This window comes from Crotalus tigris, unplaced genomic scaffold, assembly GCF_016545835.1.
Source record: "Crotalus tigris isolate CLP2741 ecotype Arizona unplaced genomic scaffold, ASM1654583v1 scf7180000017549.6302385, whole genome shotgun sequence".
Classification (NCBI taxonomy): Eukaryota; Metazoa; Chordata; class Lepidosauria; order Squamata; family Viperidae; genus Crotalus; species Crotalus tigris.
Window position 1 is genome coordinate 5759385 of NW_024096467.1, and position 21810 is coordinate 5781194.

At 36.8% G+C, this 21810-nt stretch overlaps 1 protein-coding gene across 5 annotated transcripts in view; it reads left to right on the plus strand.

Moving 5' to 3' along the window:
* NLGN1 (neuroligin 1) overlaps positions 1–19961 on the plus strand; it is a 554754-nt gene extending 534793 nt beyond the window's left edge. For 3 of the 5 annotated variants that reach the window (XM_039338307.1, XM_039338296.1, XM_039338327.1), the window contains 3 exons: positions 7121–7333; positions 14392–15181; positions 17073–19961. In XM_039338307.1, the coding sequence (XP_039194241.1) occupies positions 7121–7333; positions 14392–15181; positions 17073–17889 (1820 nt within the window). In that variant the 3' untranslated portion in view covers positions 17890–19961. The remainder of the gene's footprint in view (positions 1–7120; positions 7334–14391; positions 15182–17072) is intronic. The other 2 variants (XM_039338317.1, XM_039338336.1) reach the window with 1 other exon arrangement.
* Positions 19962–21810: the final 1849 nt, after the last annotated feature.

Below are 21810 nucleotides of genomic sequence, written 5' to 3' on the forward strand. Positions count from 1 at the left end.
TTTTTGAAGAAAAGAATGTATAGCTATTTGTCCAAAATGGTATAGGATCTCTTGTTCGAGCAGGATGTTGGATTAGAAAATTCTCATGTTCTCTTCCAACTTTGTATTCTGTATTCTATTCTGTATTTTTGCAGCATGCACAACTTTATATGTAAACATATTTAGGATGACATCACAGAAGACACCAAGGAGGAGCATTAGAGAACATATCACTTCCATCATAAAAGATGGAAGATGGCTCATGTCTGTGTCTCTTTAGGAAATTTAATCTATGATTTGTGGACCATCAGGGAAAAGGCAACCACTGAACCCATAAACTGGGGAGGACCAAGCAAAACTTCAGAAGGACAAATAAATAACAGTGGAGGAGATGCCAAAAAAGTCAAGTTGCAACCTCCACAATTAAAGCCATGGGTTTTTTAAAAAACATACATGTGTCACGTTCAATGCACATTTTAACAGATGAGACTTGTGTCATGTGGTTGCAAAAACAGCTTAATTTTTTTAAGGACACCACCCCTGGCAGACGCCTCTGGAAGGAGGTTTCAACACATATGCAGATTCATATGAGATCAGACACTTTTTTAAGCACTGAGTTTGAAATCACTAGTATCATTACTATCTCTCTCTGCTAGCAACAGGGATAAGCAGCATGATTTCCATCCACTGCACACTTCTGTTAAATCTTCTATGTCTGTGAAGTTGTTTTTTAAAAATGAGAGAGGTTGAAATTGAATCAATGCTTTATCTACTCCCCTGCTTTATGAAAAGCGATTCCCATTCTCTTTAAGTGAAAATTGAAATAGCCGTAAGCTGAGCAACCACCAACATGGCAAGACTTTTGATAAAAGACAAATTTGTTGCTAAGTTTCTTTAAAGTGCATGTATGGAGGGGGAGTAGAGCTTCTGCATTTTATCCACAGAGACAGAAATACTGCTATGGACTGTATCTGAAGAGTTTGCTCAGTGGACAGGGTGATTCTTTCCCCCCTTTTGTATTCATTCATTATAGTGCAATATCTTTCAGGTGGCTCTGGGAAAACCTATATAAGTCAGCATGAATTACTTATATCTAGAAATGCTCTAGGAGCTGAACACAATTGAACTGGGTACATGAATTTACATTTGCAATCTGCCTCTTTTCTAAAGCAGCTGTTTAAATACAAATGAAAAGGCTGTAACTGGACAAAAGAAATCATGCTTACAATACATCATTGCTCCGCAACTGGTTTTGCCACTGTTGTGTGCACAGAGTGGATGTTGATATAATAGGCCACATCTCTCTCTCTCACACACACACACACACACACGCACACACACACACACATATCACACAAATCCAAATGCCGTGATTGGTCTCTCTGTCTCTCTCTCTCTCTCTGTCTCTCTCTCTCACACACGCACACACACATACACACACACACATCACACAAATCCAAATGCAGTGATTGGTATCTCTCTCTCTCTCTCTCTCTCTCTCACACACACACACACACACACACACATCACACAAATCCAAACGCAGTGATTGTTATCTCTAAAGAGAGATGGCCAGTTAAGAAGGGTGAAGTATCTCTAAACAAGTAAATAAATAAATTTATAGATAGATAGACAGACAGACAATTTTCTTAACAAATTCCTAACTCTCATTTGGCAGATCTCAACCAATGGTGCAGTTTATGAGATAAATCTCTCTCAAAGATGCTTTTCCAAAAGGCAATTGGACTTCCTTGGTTATCAAGAAAATCTACTTGCCATTTGAAAAAGCACCTTTAGGACAACCATGACCTGGATGATTGAGAATCTCCATAGACATGAAACTATATCTGGTTTTGAAAGTAACAAAGAATGGCTTGCAGAAACAACTGTACATATAGAAACCTTGCTGGGGTCTGAAAAACACACTGACAACATTTGTATTCTGCTTCTTAGAGGCAGGGAGGAAAGGAATTGATCCTGAATGGCAGAGGGGAAGATTGGTTCAAAAGTTCATGTTTTGAGACTTAATCCTCACATTTGCCACATACTGTCAGGCAAGATCTTGGCTTTTAGCCTCAAAAGATTGTCTTCTTGAAATCATAAATACTTCATAATCATGTTGGCTTGTTGTTGAGCCAGCTCTGGGAATAACTGTAGTTCGGCTGAGGAAGAGATATAATTGACCTCAGCCTAATATAGCATGAAGGTAAGGTAAGGTAGGTGTGTTCCTGTGGGAAGGACTGTTCTAGAAGCTCATGAAGACAGAAAGAGAGAAAGAGACCCAGACAAATAACAGCTGGAGGAAGAAAGGTATAATTTGCCCCTTTCTGAAGGCATTCTTCAAAGAAAGTTGTATCAGATAATATCCACCAGTGCAATATTATTTATTTAATTTCATGTGCCGCTTCTTTGAGCCTATTATTTGCCAGTGTAGGATTTCAGGGGCCGATAGGACTGCCAAACCAATTTAGACAAATTGTCAATGCCATCTTTTCAATCCACCCTCACCCAGATCTCCGTTTTTGATTTTTGGTAATGGGGAATATTTCTGCCCAAGCAATTCCTGGAAAGCCCTTAGGAAAAAAGAAACAGCTTGTTCAGAAAGCTCGGCAACAGATCCTCTGGGAAAGGAATTTGGCCAATGTTAAAAGAAGGCAAGACTGTTTCTCCTAGGTTACTTTTGCAACTGAAGGCAGGGAGATCGATATGATGGATGTAGGTTGCACTGGGACATGAGGTCTGTACAAGCACATTGGAAATGATGTCTCTACATCGCTATTTGGCTGCACAGAAACCAATTAATAATGAAAAGACATGCGCTCAGGGCCCATTAGATCTGAGGATCCTAAGGTCTTCAGGAAGAAACGTTTCAAAGGCCACGCTCAGGATAGACCTCTGGGCTTTCAAGCGCCACAAAATGAAAGGGAATGAAGCATGAGATTCTCCTGAAGAAATTCATATTCAAGCTGCAGAGTTTGCAGCAGCAACCTGTTCTCCATCAAACAGGTTCTTGTTCACCTAAATTACTTAAGATAAATGGAGAGGCTTAAGAGAAATGGAGACACAGGAGAAGCTCTTTATTCAGAATAATATACAAGCAAATATAAACACTGTTGGGGCCTTTAAGGTTGTAAGGAAGTACTTCAATGAAGTTGCAGGTACCTATACATGCTGCTCACTTTATAGTGCTCTTACATTTGTACAGAATTCCTCTATAGTCAGATCCAGGGCGTTTTCTTGAGATGTTTTCGTCTCAAGAGTGCTAGGCAGGAATGCAATGTGCCGCTTTTCTGATACAAAAGTCTTATTTTATAGGAATAATGGCTGAGGCTGTAATCTTAAATTCACTTACCCGAAAAAATTACCTGTAGAATTATATTGCTCATACCTTCCTGGTGAGAAGCTATGTTCTATTTTGTACTGTAGCTGGACTGAAAAAAAAAGGGGGGGAGCTAGAATCCAAATCTATTCAGGAGTACATCATGTTTACAAATTCCCATCTGAGTCAAGGTCCTCTTCATTTAGTTGCCTGGTTCCCCCCTGAAGTAATGACAAAACCTCGAAGCTGCAACAGAACAGCGGTGGAATAAGAGAAGAATACTGGTTTAACTAAAAAAATGGTTTAAAGCTGTTGATCCTAGACTGGAGTGAGAAACCTTGGGGGCAGTAGGAAAAGTAAGTTTGCTAGGATTTGTTGAGGTTGTGATTCAATACAAAGTAAAGGAAACATCTTGGAACCTCTTTCCATTGTTGAGCTGAAGGGTTCTTGACCAACCTTATAGGAACCCTGGTGGTGCAGTGGTTAGAATGCAGTATTGCAGGCTAATTCACTGCCCACAGCCTGGAGTTCAATCCTGATGGAGCTCGAAGTTCACTCAGCCTTCCATTCTTCCAAGGTCGGTAAAATGATGATCCAGATTGTTGAAGGCAATATGCTGATATTGTAAACCACTCAGAGAGTGATATAAAACACTATGGGATGGTATATAACTCTATGTGCTCTTGATCTTATTATCAGAAAACAATATTTTTATGAAAATGTCTGCCTCTTTTACTGATTCCTATCCTGCCTGCCAATCTCTACTACAGGTAGTCCTTAACTTATGACCACAATTGAGCCCAACATTTCTGTTGCTAAGCAGAGACAGAGTTAAGTGAATTTTGTCCCATTTTACGACCTTTCTTGCCACAGTCGTTAAGTGAATCACTGCAGTTGTTAAGCTAATAAAACAGTTGTTAAGTGAACCTGGTTTCCCCATTGACTTTGCTTGTCAGAAGGTCACAAAAGGGGATCACATGACCCCAGGATACTGCAACTGTCATAAATATGAGTTGCTAAGCATCTGAATTTTGATCAGGTGACCATGCAATAGTCATAAGTGTGAAAAACAGTCATAAGTCACTTTTTCAGTGCTGTTGTAACTTCTGTCACTAAACAAACTGTTGTAAGTCAAGGACTATCTGTACTGGGTATGCCTTTCTATAACTCTTAAGAAAGTCTGTTCACTTGGAAACTATTGCATTTGAGTACATCCCACACAGATTGTTGAACTCCTTGTTCGTAATTGAATTATAAATTTAATAAAGCCAAGGGGCTACTTTATGCCACCAATCTCATTTATTTATTCAACAAAGGTAGACTTCCAAAATAAAACATCCTGCTAGTTCAAAGGGCCATTTGCAGGATCATTCTTCTCTATGCTTTTTTTCAGCAGATTGTTAAGGCTTCTGTAAAAAGTTTATTTCATTTCTTTTATTGAGACTTATCTTACTCTTGGTCTTTTACTATGTATTTCTTCAGACATCTTTCATCTCTATGTGGGACAAGCAAAATAATGATTGTGGTGCTCTTCTTAGGACATCTTTCAAAGTGTTCCAAGTGGAGCCAGAGGGAGAAGGTTAACTGATGGACCTCCAGAGCCAGGCAGTATATGACAAAACTGAATGCTGTATTCAATACGCACCCAGCTGTGAAAGAGCATACATTGCTTTGTATCCAAAGCAGAATATCCAGATTCAGTCACAGAGTAGTTGGCAACTCCAATGCAGTTCAACAAAATAAAACAAAGTAGGAGTTTCATTTTTCTCAACAAAGCAATTAGAACAGACAATTCATACCATGTTGTTCTTGATTCTTGGTTTAGGGCAGTGGTTCTCAACCTGTGGGTCGGGACCCCATTTGGGGTCGAACGACCATTTCACAGGGGTTGCCAAACAACACAGTCCGCCATTTTTTCCCCCTTTTCCTTAGCTGTGCTACTCCCTTTTATTCTGTTGGCTTTTGAAAGCCAATAGCATAGACTCTCTTGAATAGAATCTAATTCTATTGGCTTTCAAAAGCCAATAGGAATTGTCCAGGCTGTCTCTGCTCTGCTGAGCCCGCCAAAAGTCCCATTCTGCAAACGATGCTGCACCAGTTGAGTAGTCCTCGACTTACGACCGGTTGAGTAGTCCTCGACTTATGACCGGTTGGGGTCACGGCATTAAAAAGGTTGAGAACCACTGGTTTAGGGTTTCCTGCCTAAGCAAGGGGTTGGACTAGAAGACACCCGAGGTTCCTTCCAAGGTTGGAAGGAGAGAGATGTAGAGATAGGTTCTGCTGTCTGAATGGTGATACCTCATAACCTTGGTGTTGTTGCTTACTTTGCTGATTTTCTTATACTTAAATTTTATGTTGTTATTTGTAAGTCACTCAGAGAATTCCAAAATGGAGTGGCACATAAGACAACAAATCAATGCTAAATAAAAATGATGGGAGATGTAATTATTTCTCAAGATTTAAGCCATTAAAAATATACCTCTCTTACCTGGAAAGAAACATCAATGTGTCTTGTGATATCTCCAAATGTTTCTTAGATGTCACATGTGTGAAAATAAGTTTTGGAGACATTTGCATTACAACTATGAATTCCTTCTGTTCAACTGAAAAGGTTTTACCAGCTATACATGCTTGTTTACTTGCAAGTTTTATCTACCAGTTTGATATAAATATCATAAAACAAACTTTCCCAAAGGGTTTAATTGCTTAGGGCTAATAGACATAATTATGTATCATTGAAGTTCTCAAGTTTATTAGACCAATTTTCTTCCCTAAGCCCAAGAACATAGAAAGCCCTAAAATACCTCAGTTTTCCTCTCTTATTACAGTTTTTAATAAGATATCATTCTTATCATTCATATGCCAACTCATTTTTTTATTAATGGATAAAATGGATTTTTTTTCTTCTCATCATAATTAAAGGTTGTTTCCCCAGTTTCTGTAATTAAACCCTGTTATGAACAGAAATATGTTATTTGAACAAAAAATCTTAATAAAAGGCTTATGGACTCTTGGTCTTTCTAAAGCAACTTGTGAACTTTTGCCCTCTGGAAAAATTGAGGGATTTAATCCCAGTTCTCGGCTTTGAGTTATGAACTATAAGGTTAAAGATTAATGCTTGCAATTTTCTATGCGTCTTAGGCAAAGTTTGCTAAAGGCATTCATTGAAGCCTTTAAATTACAGAAAGCTGCACAATATGGGGATGAGAAAAATTGCCAGGAGCTGGGGCTGAATCCAGCATGTTGTACCAACCAACATGGGTGGGTTCCCTGGTTGGACTCAGGAAGAAAGTTTGTGTCATGAATTTAAATGAATTTATGTACAGGATACAGTGATGCTCTATTCTTCCAAATCCGTCCCCTTATTATCTTAAAAGTAAATAAATAAATAAACAAAACAACCTCAGCCAGGCAGGTCTTGCCAGTGTCCCCTCAATGGGAAATGTAAATGATATCCAATGAGCTTCAACTTAGGGCATCCCTGTGCTGTAAAACAAATTGCAAGGGAAGTGTGAGTTAGCCTGCCATTCCGTACTGAAATCAGCCTATCTTCTTCAAAAGTGCCTGCATAATGCATGTAGTCATTTATAATGCATAGCGCTATTACAATAAATACCCAAGGATTTGTAGTGGGAAAGATGAGTCACTTGTAACTGGTTGCAAAGTGGATAAAGAAGAAAATGTATTTACATAGTGCTTAACTCCTGTTACATTTGAAAGCAGTTGGCCTGATGAGAACAACGCTGCCGTAATCTGATATACAGTATTTTTTCTGCTCTAATGTTTTTTTTCCCCTTTTCTTTCTTTTCTTTTGACTTGCAGGTTTCTTGAGCACTGGGGACCAAGCAGCTAAAGGGAATTATGGCCTTCTTGATCTCATTCAGGCCTTGAGATGGACTAGTGAAAATATTGGGTTCTTTGGGGGCGACCCGCTAAGAATAACTGTTTTTGGATCTGGCGCCGGTGGTTCATGTGTCAATCTCTTGACTTTATCCCATTATTCTGAAGGTAACCGTTGGAGCAATTCAACCAAAGGTATTATTGCAGGTTGCAAATTTTGATGATTTTGGTGTCTGCATGCCACCATCATGCCTACCTTTGTGATGCACTTGCATATATGTTCTTGATGTATCTAGATAATGCCCCCCAAAATATAAGTCCACTTTTGGTTTGAGGTTATGTACCTACAATTTATGCAAATTAAATCTCTATGTATTTCTTCTGCCGTAGCAGTTTTTCCTCTCCTATACCTGTACGTATATTTGTCCCTGTGTAATGGATTTAGTTTAGTTTAGTTTTTAGTTAGGGTAGTTTAGTTAGTTACTATCACAAGTATTTTCACAAACACAATAAGGGGGTATTGATAATTAAAACAAACAAATCTTTAATCATACTTCCAGAAGGAGTGTGAATTGAATAGTGCAGATGCAAATTATAAGTAAGGTTTTTATTTATTTATTTAATACATTGCTTTTCTGTAGCAAAAAGTACTTTACAATAAGTAGTAAGTAAATAAAAATTTGTAAAAAAAATTTTAATGCCATAATAATTGCCAGTTATCCATAAACGATATTAATAGTTTCCAGATAGTGAACAATAATTTGGAAAATTGCCAACTGTGATCTACGATATAGCCTAACTAAACTGAACTGTATGTCACTATAGCATTTATTTAATGAAGGAAAGATTGATGGTATTGAAGACTCTGAATCCCTCAGTTGGGTTCTTCTTTTCATGGTTAAATTATGTACTGGGTATTACAAAATTTGTTTTTTAATTCCATCCCATATTGAAACCCACAATTATCTAATGAAACAATGTGGTGGGATTCAAAGGAGATATGCTTTCATTTGGCAGTTTTTTACACAATGAAATTTGTTCCTCAGTGATGTGGTGATGGTCATCAGGGTAAGGTGGTTTGAAATAGGATTACCTATTACATGAAATCATATTGATGCCTACTGATCATGCTTGGAAGATGTATCCAGATGTTTCTGATGCTTGGAAGAAGCTTAGTCTTAAATACAAGGTTGTGAGCTTTCAAAAGTATTTCAAAAGCACTTGACACTCCATTAAAACTGTAAATTGGAAAAGATACACCTTCAGTTTGATCCATCAATGCTTTCTAAAGTTCTTAAAAACATAAGTTGGAGCCTGTTTTTTCTAGTCCTCATGGAATTTGATGAAAACACAAGTATAGGTTATGCTAGCAAAATATTTTATTGTGAGAAGGTGGGTATATATTTTATTTCCATTTCTACATCTACGTCTATCAAGATATGTAGTAGGGAAAGTTTTCTGGAGAGAGAATTAGTGACATTTGCACCATTCAAAATCTGGTTTGTAATTGCAGGCCTATTTATGGCACAATTAAAAGCAGGAGGATGGCAAACTCATTTACTATGAAGAAAATAAGCACCTAGTCAAAAAAGCTTTTATTTTGAATCTGTTGTGAATTACACTGGGTACCACTCAAGGAAAAGATTAAAATTATAGATGCACCAAGGTTATTACTGTGCTTTTTCTTTTACTCACTATATCTAACTCTTTACTGCATGTAAATCTGAAAGCCAGGAAAATAATTTCTCTCTCCTATTTAACACATTTATACCATAAATTAAAAAAATAAAATAAAAAAAAAAAAACAAAAACAACCCCACAAACACTTTTTCTTTCCTGTTGACTCATTTGCAAGTAGATAAACTATAATTGATTTCTCATGTTTTATTAATTTGGATTTATTTTAATCAAATCCAACCCCTCCATAGAATCCAGGGCAGTTTGCAGACTTAACATTGTGAATTAAAAAAGAAAGGTTTAAAAATTTGAAAAAGGGCTGTCCAAAATAGTCAGCTCTGTTTAAATCAATGTCCAACATTATAGAGAAAATTGAAATAATTTGGGGGTGGGAGAATCATGCTGTGTTGGACTACAGTGATATCATGGCTTGTGCAAATTGAGCTTTTCATGGGAAATCATTTCAGTCTATTTTTAATTCTTGAGTGGATCATTTTGTTGTAATAATCTGTGGCGCCTTTCGCAGAAGCCTATGAAAAAGCTTCCACTTAAAACTGGTATATAAATAACTTGTTCATTCTCCCTCTTCTCTCTTCTTTTCATTTGTGACAATCTCTTTGTGACTGTCTATCACTAGTAATTATATTCAAAGAGCAACTTACCTTTCTTGACATTTGCCCTCCAAACCAAAATGAGAACCACAACTTGAGATAGATGTATTTCCAATTCTGATGTAACAAACAAGCCTAAATTACTGTTACAAGACTTGGATGTACTAGTAAATGATGATATGCCTGAAAATGGGACAGGGGAGTAAAGCTCTGAGCTCTGGTTCAAAATACTTTCCCTCAAAATGTTCTGGTGAACTTTTCCAAGTTCTCTGAGTCCCAGTGGACCAACATTCAAAAATGACTGAGAACAGGACGCAGTAGGTAATCAGTACAAGCTCCTTGTTTTCTCAGTAAGCATTTCCGGATGACTGTCTGGTAGAGTTTGCTAGCTGTTTCCTATCACATAATTCAGAAGACGTAAAGTGGGTGAATGAATGAATGAATGAATGAATGAATGATATCAACCAATGGAAATTGTAGTTTGTCATTTTTTTTTAAAAAAAAAAGTTTTTATATTCTGCCTGACAAGCAGAGATTAACCCATCTCTTTACTGGATTCTTTGCTTCTTTTTTTATTTGGGGTGGCTATAAAAAAGGGGGAGGGAGGCTAGAACTGTTGCCTTAATGTTAGTAACATGAAAATATACCATAGAAACACACTGTGCCAGTTCTACTGCACTGTCAGCAACAACACCCAACAATCCAATGAATCCAATGTACAGGGAGTCCTTGATTTACAACGGTTCATTTATTGAGCATCCAAAGTTACTGTGGCACTGAGAAAAATAATTTATAACCGTTTTTCACACTTACAATCATGGCAGCATCCCCATGGTCAACTGATCAAAATTTGGACTTGGCAACGGGCTCCTGTTTATGATGCTTGCACGTCTCGGGGTCATGTGATCACCTTTTGTGACCGTCTGAAAAGCCAAGTCAAAGGGGAAGCCAGATTCACTTAACAACTGCAGGGATTCACTTAACAATTATAGCAAGAACTGTGTCATAAAATGAAGCAAAAGTCATTTAACTTAGCAATGGAAATTGTGGTCGTAAATCAAGGACTACCTGTCTTTGGATTTTTAGCATTATTCTTGAAGATTGAATCAATAAGACATAGGAACATTGCATACCCCACACACTCTAATCTTAACAAACCAATAAGACATAGGAACATTGCATACCCCACACACTCTAATCTTAACAAACCAATAAAACACATTTTATATTAGTGCATTTGCAAAGACTATATAATTTACATCTACTTGCTGACTATATTCCAGAATCTACCCTGGGTTTTTGTTGCTAATGAACAGAGTACATTTTCAGATGTCAGTATATAGGGAGATACCTAGAGATAGAAAGATTACAAAACCTTTCCCTTGCCATCATTCTTTTCCTGTTTCCTCTACCACCGTATTACAGAATAAATTAGCTGTTTGACATGGAAAAGAAAGTGGATGGCCAATGGCCTTTGCTCAGTGATTTATAGGAATCCAGTCTATTTTGAAATGCACTTGGCATTTCCAGATGAAGGATTTCTTAGAAGCAAATGTTTCCAAGTTCACTGTATCTACTTGGGAACCACTGCCATAATAGATTTCAAGCACAAATCCATTCACTCTGATGCTATTTAATTTTTTTAGTTGCTTAGTATTCTGTCAGACTAGAAGCAGCTGGTCATTTGTAAGAGAAATGAAAATCGTAAAGAACCTATATAGATAATCCTTGACTTACAACTAGGTGGCTTAACAACCATTTGAAATTACAGCAGGCCTAGAATTGTTGTTTTACAGTCCCTAAAGCACTTCTGGCTGTCATAAAATATTGTATTACTCAGCCTCCCATACCCCATGTTCACTTTGGGCACTTGCAACTGTCTCAGGACTGTTTGCAGAGTCCCTCAATTATATAATTGCAATTTGCAATGGTTTTTGACACTTTCTGGCCAAAAAAAAAGGCCATTCAGAAGAATAGGTTCAAACTTACAAGCACAGTATTTACTTAACAACTGTGAAGTCACTTAATGATAAAAAAAAATATCATAAAATTGAGTTTGGTCGAGTGAGTGCCTAGATTTAAGTTAAATGAGATCCCAATTGTAAGTTGAGGATTATGTGTATTGCATTAAAACTTATTTTTTTCCTCATAATAGCCTCTATTCAAATGTTTTGGGGTTTTGTTTTTTGCAAATGTGGAAAACATCAAAAACCTCTGAAGTTATTTGCCAGAAGCAAAGATTGGTTAAGTAGCCACCTAGTGGTCAGAAATCTTTTGAACCCCAATCACCATCACACAGTCCTGCATGATGCCCAGCTGCAAATTATTCCCAATTCACAAGATCAGTACTTCTTGTAAGATTTCTGCATCCTCGTCCTGAAATATTCCAAGATCTCATGTGAAAAAAATGGGGAAAAAATGAGTTTTCATATGAAATTCCAGGATTTGTCAGTGTTGTCTCTTGTGTGAGATTTCAGGCAATTTTAGGTGCTGAGCTTTCAGGAACCATCAGGAGAAGTGACAAGATTTCAAAGTTTTGCCAATATTTAATAATGTCCAAGTCTCTTGTACTATAGTGTGTGGACTGCTCATCTGTCAGTCTTTCAGTGCCATTGCAGCTTCAAATAGTAGCTTAATGAATGGTTGTAAATCAAGGAATACCTGTACTTGCATAAAGTTTTGGGGAGCTTTTAAGCTTTCCACTGCCTTTAAAGGATTCTGAGAACTATTAAGTTGCCTGATCCTGTGTTTTCAGAGAGATCATTTCTTCACTACAGTGAAGTATTCTTATTTTCCAATTTATTTTTTTGCTTTTCACCTGTCAAGTTCTTGAAGTCCCATTCGTTCAATTAAAATACCTTATTTTACGATTGCCTGACTGGCCTCTCCAGTTAATTGCTTCTGCTGCACTAATCCTTTGAGAGAAATGCTTCCAAATACACGGGACTGCGTATAGCGCTCATGCCTTTGAATCAATAAAATAGTTGAATTGTTCTCTAGATCAACATTAATTCCTACTCTACTCCAGGTTGAGGTTTTGAGGTTTCATCTTTGAACCATGGGTGTGTAAGAGCTTTGGATGGCTCCGAAATGCCTCTGAAAAAAGAATGTGTAGCAAACTGAGAGTTATATAACAAATGCATTTCCTGATAGATTCAGTAGCAAGTTAGAAATTATTTAAACACACACACACACACACACACAAGCCAGGAAAGGAAGAACTGTTTCTATTTTTTTGTTTGTGCAAATTTGAGCCTCATTATTTGGAAAAGTAGTACTTCTACGGAAGACTATTCTAGTCCCACAAAGACTGCTGGGTGACCTTCTGCCAGTCCCCCTCTTTCAGCCCTAGGAAGGAGGCAATGGCAAATCACTTCAATGGCACTGGAAAAAAGTGACTTACGACATTTTTCACCACACAACCATTGCAGCATTTCTCTGGTTGCATGATCAAAATTAGGGCTCAAAACAACCATCCTGTATTGATGACGTTGCAGTGTCCCGGGGACACGTGATCACCTTTTGCAACCTTCTGACAAGCAAAGTCAATGGAGAAGCCAGATTTACTGAACAAACCTGGTACTAACTTAACAACTGCAGTGATTCAGTTAACAACTGTGACAAGAAAGATTGTAAAATGGAGCAAAACTCACATAACAACTGTATCATTGAGCAACAGAAATGTTTGGCTCAATGTCGGTGATGACTCAAGGACTACCTGTAATATCCGTTTCAGGTGCTTGGTAGAATAAAATTTTGAAACCAGTTCAACTTTTTGCTTAATTCAAACTTAGGAAACATATGGGGGGGGGGAAACTTCACTGAATGGTTTTCTAGGGTTTATATTAAATTCCACGATATAAGTAACCAACAGAGAAGCAACAAGCTATAAATAAAATAAATTAAGCAGAGATTCATGAGGCTTTCTGGTTAAAAAAAGTACTTCCTGTAGCTTTTTGTATAACAATATTTCAAAATGTGGCATATTATTCCTGAATTATACCTTGAAAGAGAGCCACAAATCCTTCTGCATTAATCTTTTGCAACACGGTTTCAACCTGCACTAAATTCTGTAGGCCATATGCAAAAATCTAGAATAACACTGTGCAATCAATTGTGCCCCATTTCACATGTTTATTTTCTTTCTTTTCCCCAATTAAATATCTCAGAACTGGCAGTTAACTACTGCAAGTAGATAGACTGAAACTGTACTAAAACTGTGATTAAAAAAAAAAGGAACTTGCAAAAAAATGAACTGAGATTGTATTCCTTGTCACACATGGCTTATTAGCCAAACTGTAGTTTACTCTATTTGTTTCCTTCTTCAGTCTTCTAGAAACTGGAATTGAAGACTTTTCATAAAATATGAATCCTCATTTTTTACAAATTTGAAATGGGTTCCTTCAAATTGGATAATGAAGTGTGCCACAGAACTGGGCTAAATGCACAATATAGATTTTTTTAAAAATCACTATGTTTGTGGTTGCTAATAGTTCTTTTTCAACGGAAGCAGCCTTCCAATAAGTTTTGCTCTTTTTCATTATTATTTTACAATAATTATGTGTAGCTCATATTTGGACATAAGTATGTCACATAGTTTAGTTGCCCATTTTTCAACCAATCAAGTCTTTCCTCTTTCTTCCTACTGTTCTCTTCCTTGTCCTTCTCTATATTTCTTCTTTCCTAATTACTCATAGAAAGAGTGAAGGATGTTAGAGTAGCTGTGACAGCCACTTTTGCCATACACAATCTCAGTAGATGTTTGGAGAGCTCCATTAACACCTCATTATACAAATTGTCCCCTATTTGCCAGTCTTCCCTTTCTTCGGCTGTATGGTAGTAGTACTTGCTGCTCCTAATTATTTTGTAATGCTGAAATCTTAATTCAGATATTTTAAGCATGTTATCTATTGTCCTCACTGAGTAATGTTTCCCCCTAACTTTATCCTCTCTTTTATCACGCAGGTCTTTTCCAAAGAGCAATAGCTCAAAGTGGAACAGCTCTTTCCAGCTGGGCAGTCAGTTTTCAGCCTGCAAAATATGCCAGGATGTTGGCAACAAAAGTTGGTTGCAATGTATCGGATACCGTAGAATTAGTAGAATGTCTACAGAAGAAGCCGTATAGAGAACTTGTTGATCAGGATATTCAACCAGCCCGATACCATATAGCCTTTGGTCCAGTTATTGATGGGGACGTGATACCAGATGATCCTCAGATATTGATGGAACAGGGAGAATTCCTCAATTATGACATTATGTTGGGTGTTAACCAAGGAGAAGGGCTCAAATTTGTGGAAAACATTGTTGACAGTGAAGATGGCATATCTGCTAGTGATTTTGACTTTGCTGTCTCAAACTTTGTTGATAACTTATATGGGTACCCGGAAGGCAAAGACATCTTGAGAGAAACTATTAAATTTATGTATACAGACTGGGCAGATAGACACAATCCTGAAACAAGAAGAAAAACACTCCTGGCTTTATTTACTGATCACCAGTGGGTGGCACCAGCAGTGGCTACAGCTGATCTTCATTCAAACTTTGGGTCACCTACATATTTTTATGCCTTCTATCACCATTGCCAAACAGATCAGGTTCCTGCCTGGGCAGATGCTGCTCATGGAGATGAAGTTCCGTATGTATTAGGAATTCCCATGATTGGTCCCACTGAATTGTTTCCTTGTAATTTTTCAAAAAATGACATCATGCTAAGTGCAGTGGTGATGACCTATTGGACAAACTTTGCAAAGACTGGGTAAGTCCTGGAGGAGAACCTGGATGTTAATGTAGATCAAGGACTAAGCAAGGCAACAAAATCACGGTTCCCACACAATATTACAGAGAGAGACAGAAAAATACAGGTAGTCCTTGACTTACAACAGTTCATTTAGTGACTGTTCAAAGTTACAACGGCACTGAAAAAAAGTGATTCGTGACCGATTTTCACATTTACAAATGTTGCAGCATCGCCATGGTCATGTGATAAGAATTAAAATGCTTGGCAACTGGCATGTATTTATGACGGTTGCAGCGTCCCGAGTCATGTGATTTCCTTTTGCAAAGTCAATGGGGAAACCAGATTTACTTAACAACTGTGTTAATACTTAACAACTGCAATGAATCACTTAACAACTGTGACAGCAAAACTCACTTTATGTCTTGCTTAGCAACATAAATTTTGGGTTCAGCTGTGGTCGTAAATCAAGGACTATCGGTATGTGTAGGTTGTTAAAAGAAATACAGTGTAGAAATTGAATTGTGGACATTTTAAATAGTTTCAGGGAATTATAATGGACCTGGACAACTCTCAAAATCTAATACAGATATCCCCACAAGCACTAGCACACACTGGAAAGAAAAACTATTTCTAATGAAGAATCATTAAAATTTACAGATAATTGAATTTTTATGCTCTGACCATTTTCTTCCACATGTTTTTCTGCTTCAGGCAGAAAGGAGTAACAGACAGATGTCTGAGAAAGGTGGGTAACTCTCATTTGAAGGAATTCTAGCAGGATCTAATGATGAATAACTTCAGCACATGCATCTAGTAAACATAAAGGGATAAATTGCACTAAATTGATTAATTCATAGATATCTGCAGCAACTCTGAGACAGTGAGCAAATAACTCTGCATTATAAGGTCATTGCAGGGATTACAATGAATTGATAAATTCAGAATGTTGGAATATTCTGAAAATCCTTGTTGTTATGATCAATATCATGAAAATAATTGGCTTATTTATGGCTGCAAAGACATCCATTGCTACTGCACTTAATGTAACATTATTTAAAATGTTTTTTGAAAAGTATATTAGATGGATTATTCATGAAAGATTGGGTAAGGGAAATATTCACCTTCAAAACTATTATGTTCATCAAAATTAGCTCCAGGAGTGAAAGAAAAGCAAATAAGCCAAGAATGGAAATTGGCCTTAAAGTATACCTTGCTAAACCAGATATATGAAAGAAGTAGCTTGGAGAGATGCATATATTTGGAGAATTTTTACAAGCACAAAAATATAATTTTTGCATAAAGATATACACCGATGGCTTAAAACATAGTTTTGTGGAAATAAGCAGGTAATAACAATTGGAGAATTTGTTAAATAACTTCAATAAAAATGATCAGACTTAGCTAATATACAATATGCATTGTAGACTGGATTTAGACCGAACTAAATTTCCACTGAAGATACTTACTTAGTTAGCTATTATAGGAAAATAATTCTGAACTTGTTTGAACCTTGATTTTACTAATGCAGTATTATATTATTGCATTCTATTATTATTGTGAAGATGATAATAACAATGATGATGATGATGATGATGAATATAATATAATGAAACCTGAACTTTTCATTGTATTTTGTTCTATGCTTAGTAAAAAAAATGGCTCTAGATTTAAAACACTTAAGAAATATATATTCCAACGAGTAAGCTTTAATTTAGCAGTAAATTTAGTTCCGTTAATGTCATGCAGTCTGTTCTTTTAATATGACTAAAGTTGAATGTTAATCATATTCTTAATTCATCCTAATTTAAGACCGTGTTTTGTGAAATGTTCTGCTACGCAGGTAAAAAAAATACTTTTGAAAGAAACACCAATTTTCAAAAAAGCTTGACATTTCCCATTTTTCTCCTAGGGATCCCAATCAACCAGTTCCACAAGATACTAAGTTCATTCACACAAAACCTAATCGTTTTGAGGAGGTAGCATGGACCAGATACTCTCAAAAAGATCAACTTTATCTTCACATTGGATTAAAACCACGAGTGAAGGAACATTACAGAGCTAACAAGGTGAACCTGTGGCTGGAACTAGTACCTCACCTGCATAATCTTAATGACATTTCACAGTATACCTCTACAACAACTAAAGTGCCATCAACTGATATTACTTTCAGGCCAACCCGGAAAAATTTGGTACCTGTAACATCAGCTTTTCCTACAGCCAAGCAAGATGATCCTAAACAACCACCAAGTCTAATTTCAGGAGATCAAAGAGACTATTCCACGGAATTGAGTGTCACCATTGCTGTGGGAGCATCCTTGCTGTTTTTGAACATCTTAGCCTTTGCAGCATTGTACTACAAAAAGGACAAGCGGAGACATGACGGGCATCGGCGATGTAGCCCTCAGCGTACGACTGCCAATGATCTCACCCACGCACAAGAAGAGGAAATAATGTCCCTCCAAATGAAGCACAGTGACTTGGGTCATGAATGTGAATCCATTCATCCACATGAGGTGGTTCTTAGGACCGCCTGCCCCCCAGATTACACGCTAGCTATGAGAAGGTCACCTGATGATATTCCTTTAATGACCCCCAACACGATTACAATGATTCCAAACACTATACCTGGGATACAACCCTTACACACATTTAATACATTTACCGGTGGACAGAACAGCACTCTGCCCCATCCACATCCTCATTCACATTCAACAACTAGGGTATAGCCAAACAAGATGATATGAACTTTTATTTTTGGGGTGGATTCCAGTGGGTTATAATTGCTGAAGACTTAACTTGGCTTTCAACCCTACAAGACTCTTATTATTTAAATTTGGAGGAATATTATGTGAATATACATATCGAGAACTTGAGGGAATTGGGAAAAATGAATTGTACATATATACAAATGAACTTTAAAAAAAAGAGAGAAAGCATAACTTTAGCAATTGCTTGAAGCAATTGTCCTGAATGGTACTTTTTACATTCACACTCTATTAATTTTTTTTTTTTTTTGAGAATTTAAGTTACATGATGGAATTAGGCATGTGCAACACAGGAGTGGGAGAGAAACTATAACTGAAAAATTAAAAATTAAAAGTTCTATAAATATGCACAAGGAACACATTGATGGAATGTCACATCATTTGCACCAGTTTTTATTTGGAACTGTTTTCTTGTGTAGACCATATTTACACCTTTGGGTTAGTATCCAAAGCATCAAAGCTGTTAAAGGCCTTAGACACAGGCTCATGTGCTGAGATCTGCCAGTTTGTTTTGGGTTTGTTTTTTTTAAAGTAACCATGTTCTGGAAATCTGGCAGCTTCAACATTATCACACAAGTGTTGTCGGTATAAACATTGTGGGAATAAAAGAACTGAATATTTTTTCGCACAACGTGCATGATAATTTATGATGCTTGGTGGGTGTGCTGCTGATTAAGCTGTCATTAAAATCTTTCTCATGCCATTGGAGTGTCCATCAGAAACTTATTTCCTTGATTGGCCTAACTGAAGGAAGGTTTGTTTTCTAGGAGGAAAAAGGGGGAAATTGTAAGTAAACCCCTGCCTTCCAGTAATGGAGGTCACTGAGGTAGCTTCCAGAGAGACCTGTCAGTTTTTCCCAGCCTAATGTCCTTCAGATGCATTGGGCTTATTTTTGGTGGAAAATTGACAGCGAAGTCCAAGATTATCTGATAGGCAACATGTTGAGAAAAAAATCCCCTCTAAGAGTTCAGCAGTGAAATAATGTGAAAGATAAATGCAATGATAAATGAGAATAATCTCTCCCTACTCCATCACCACCATGCTGTTAAGTTACATTTAATAGGGCATCTTTTGATGAAGTAATCCCCATTTGGGTCTAGTTTCATTGCAATCCCTTCCACTTACATGAATAATAGTTCAGTGAACAGAACCACGACAACATCAAAAGAACAAGGAAGATTCTAAGATTGATTTGCTAGGAATACGTTGCCAGAGGTAAAAGTGACCTTTCCAAAAACGATCACAACAAATTTCAACTTTCGCTTATTCATACGGCCAATTACATTGCATGAGAACAAATTCACTTTCACGATTTCCAAGGGACTCTGCTTTTTGCTTTGTGTATCATGAGTGAACCACAGAGTGTACAAAAAAGGAGATTCCTGTACTTTATTGATACTGCAATTAGAATAATGCTGGAATAATCTGGAAATGTTTAAGTCTGCATCTTGTTTAATATTGTCTGGATCTGAAAACAAAAGTAGGCTAAAATGACAGGATGATCTTTGCCCTTTTGCCCTTACCTCCCAGTTACTTTTCAATTTTTTTTTTTAAAAAAAATGGTCTGTCGTGGTCATTAAAAAAAGTTTGTATGTATAATCATACATTTATATATTTAAAAAAAGAGGAAAAAAAATAAGATGGACTAAAGAGCACAGCCCTGGTGATTACAGTTTCTCTTTTCCTGTATTATATTTCTATTAGAGTACAGTTATGTGATTTTTATTTTATTTTGCATTTTTTCAAATGACTAGCGATTTTGATAGTTTGTAAGATAACGCGCAGAACTTTCTCTGACAAACTAACTGCAGTAACAGAAAATGTTTCTTTTTCAGTTACTCTTTTTCAAGATTGAAAGCTTATTACACATACAACAAATTGTATACAACTTGATGGGGAAAATTCTTTGTACTTCTGGGCCACTAATGCTGGCTCTACTGAGTGAAAAATAAAAAGCTAATCTGAATAATGAACATTATAATTATTCCAATGCTAAGAGACCTGGTATCTGCTCATTAAAGAGCCGAAGTGTTTATTGCTGTTTTGTCATTTTTTAAAAAATGAAGTAATGGTAACTGTCTCAGAATAAAGAGTTATTTCTTGAGACCAATCTGGCTTTTGAAGACTTTTGTATGCTTCTACGAGATCAGATATATTGGTATAGACTTCACCCTATAGTTCTCTTTGGAAAATGTTCAGGTTATGAATGCCTAATTCATTAGCTATGATCTGTTGTATACTTACAGGGTAGGATCTGTCACCAAATTTTTGTAGTGCATAGGATTAGGGTCCTTGATTTCCCAATAGTATTTCCAAATATTGGCAAAAAAAAGGTATTTTGCAAATTATTTCACACACACAAACACACATGTTTCAAATCATATTTTACTGCTACCACAAAAAAAGCATTTTTTCAACAAAAAGAAAACATTTGGTCAAGCTTAAATGTTATCAGCGCACCTAGCAAATACAGGTAGTCCTCAACCTATGACCACAATTGAGCCCAAAATTTATGTTGTTAAGTGACACGGGTGTTAAGTGAACTTTACCCCATTTTATGACTTTTCTTGCCCCAATTGTTAAGCTAATCATGGCAGTTGTTGAATTAGTAATATGGTTGTTAAGTAAATCTGGCTTCCCCATTGCTTGTCAGAAGATCAGAAAAGGGGATCACATAACCCCGGGACACTGTGACCGTCATAACTATGAGTCAGTTGCCCAAGGTCTGAATTTTGATCACGTGACCATGAGGATGCTACAAAGGTTGTAAGTGTGAAAAATGGTCATAAGTCACTTTTTTCAGTGCCTCTGTAACGCCTTTGAACGGTCACTAAATGAACTGTTGTAAATCGAGGACTATCTGTACATTTTTTAAAAAAGTATTCCAAACATTTCTTTTAGCTGTATTTAAAATTAACGCAGCAAAGAATGATGATCTCAGTGTTCAAAACGAGTCACCTCTTTGGCTGCCTGTTTTTCCTACCCCACTAGTAGAAGTTAAAACAGGGAAAGTCTTCAAAATTCAGGGTGGTCTCTTTGCAATTACTGCCTGATGTGGTTGTGACTGTGACCTGCCAAATGTAAACCAATAAAAAGAACTGTTTGCCATTGGATAACTATTGTTGAATTGGAAGGTTGTATTTTGAAATGTGATCAATGGAAGCAAACTAAAAGTACATATATATAAAAGGCCATAAGCTAGAATAACACATTGAAATACATCCGAAAGCATTTTAATGTGGATTTCTTATTGGTTCCAAATAAATTTCTATGCTAAGTTCCTGCCAGAAACATATCTCTTTATAGCCTTTTCTATATATACAATCCCTGATTTAGTTAAAATGATAAATCTGAGTATGATGCCATACTCAACCTATGATTTAGGTGGGGAGTCTGTCAATCAATCACTGCATTGTAACAGAATGCTGGAAATACTCAATTCTGAATTATGCCAGAGAATTTGCTGCTTAATAGTAAATAGCAGTGAAACAAAAGAGATCATGATTGAAAACATGGGGCAATCTCATCAAATTATTTTCAACTAAATATAATTAGACTTATTTCCTGTGAGTGCTGCTCAGTTCTCTGTATTGTCTCCTCCCAAATTCCAGCATAAAGTGCCCAGCAACTCAATTAAAAGCTGAATGTGTTCTTGAACCATACCCCTGCATACACAAAGTTATACACATCAGTTTGATAGGTTTTGTTGTTCTTTTCACAAAAACAGGACAGCAATTTCTCATTCCAGTCCTGCACAATTGGCAGTGGAAGTCAATAGATAGTGCTTCAAACCTTTTGTAGTCATATTTCAGATGGCGGTGCTTAGTTTAGAATCCTTTCTAATATATACATGGAGGCGTTGAACTGATTTTGATGGAGAGA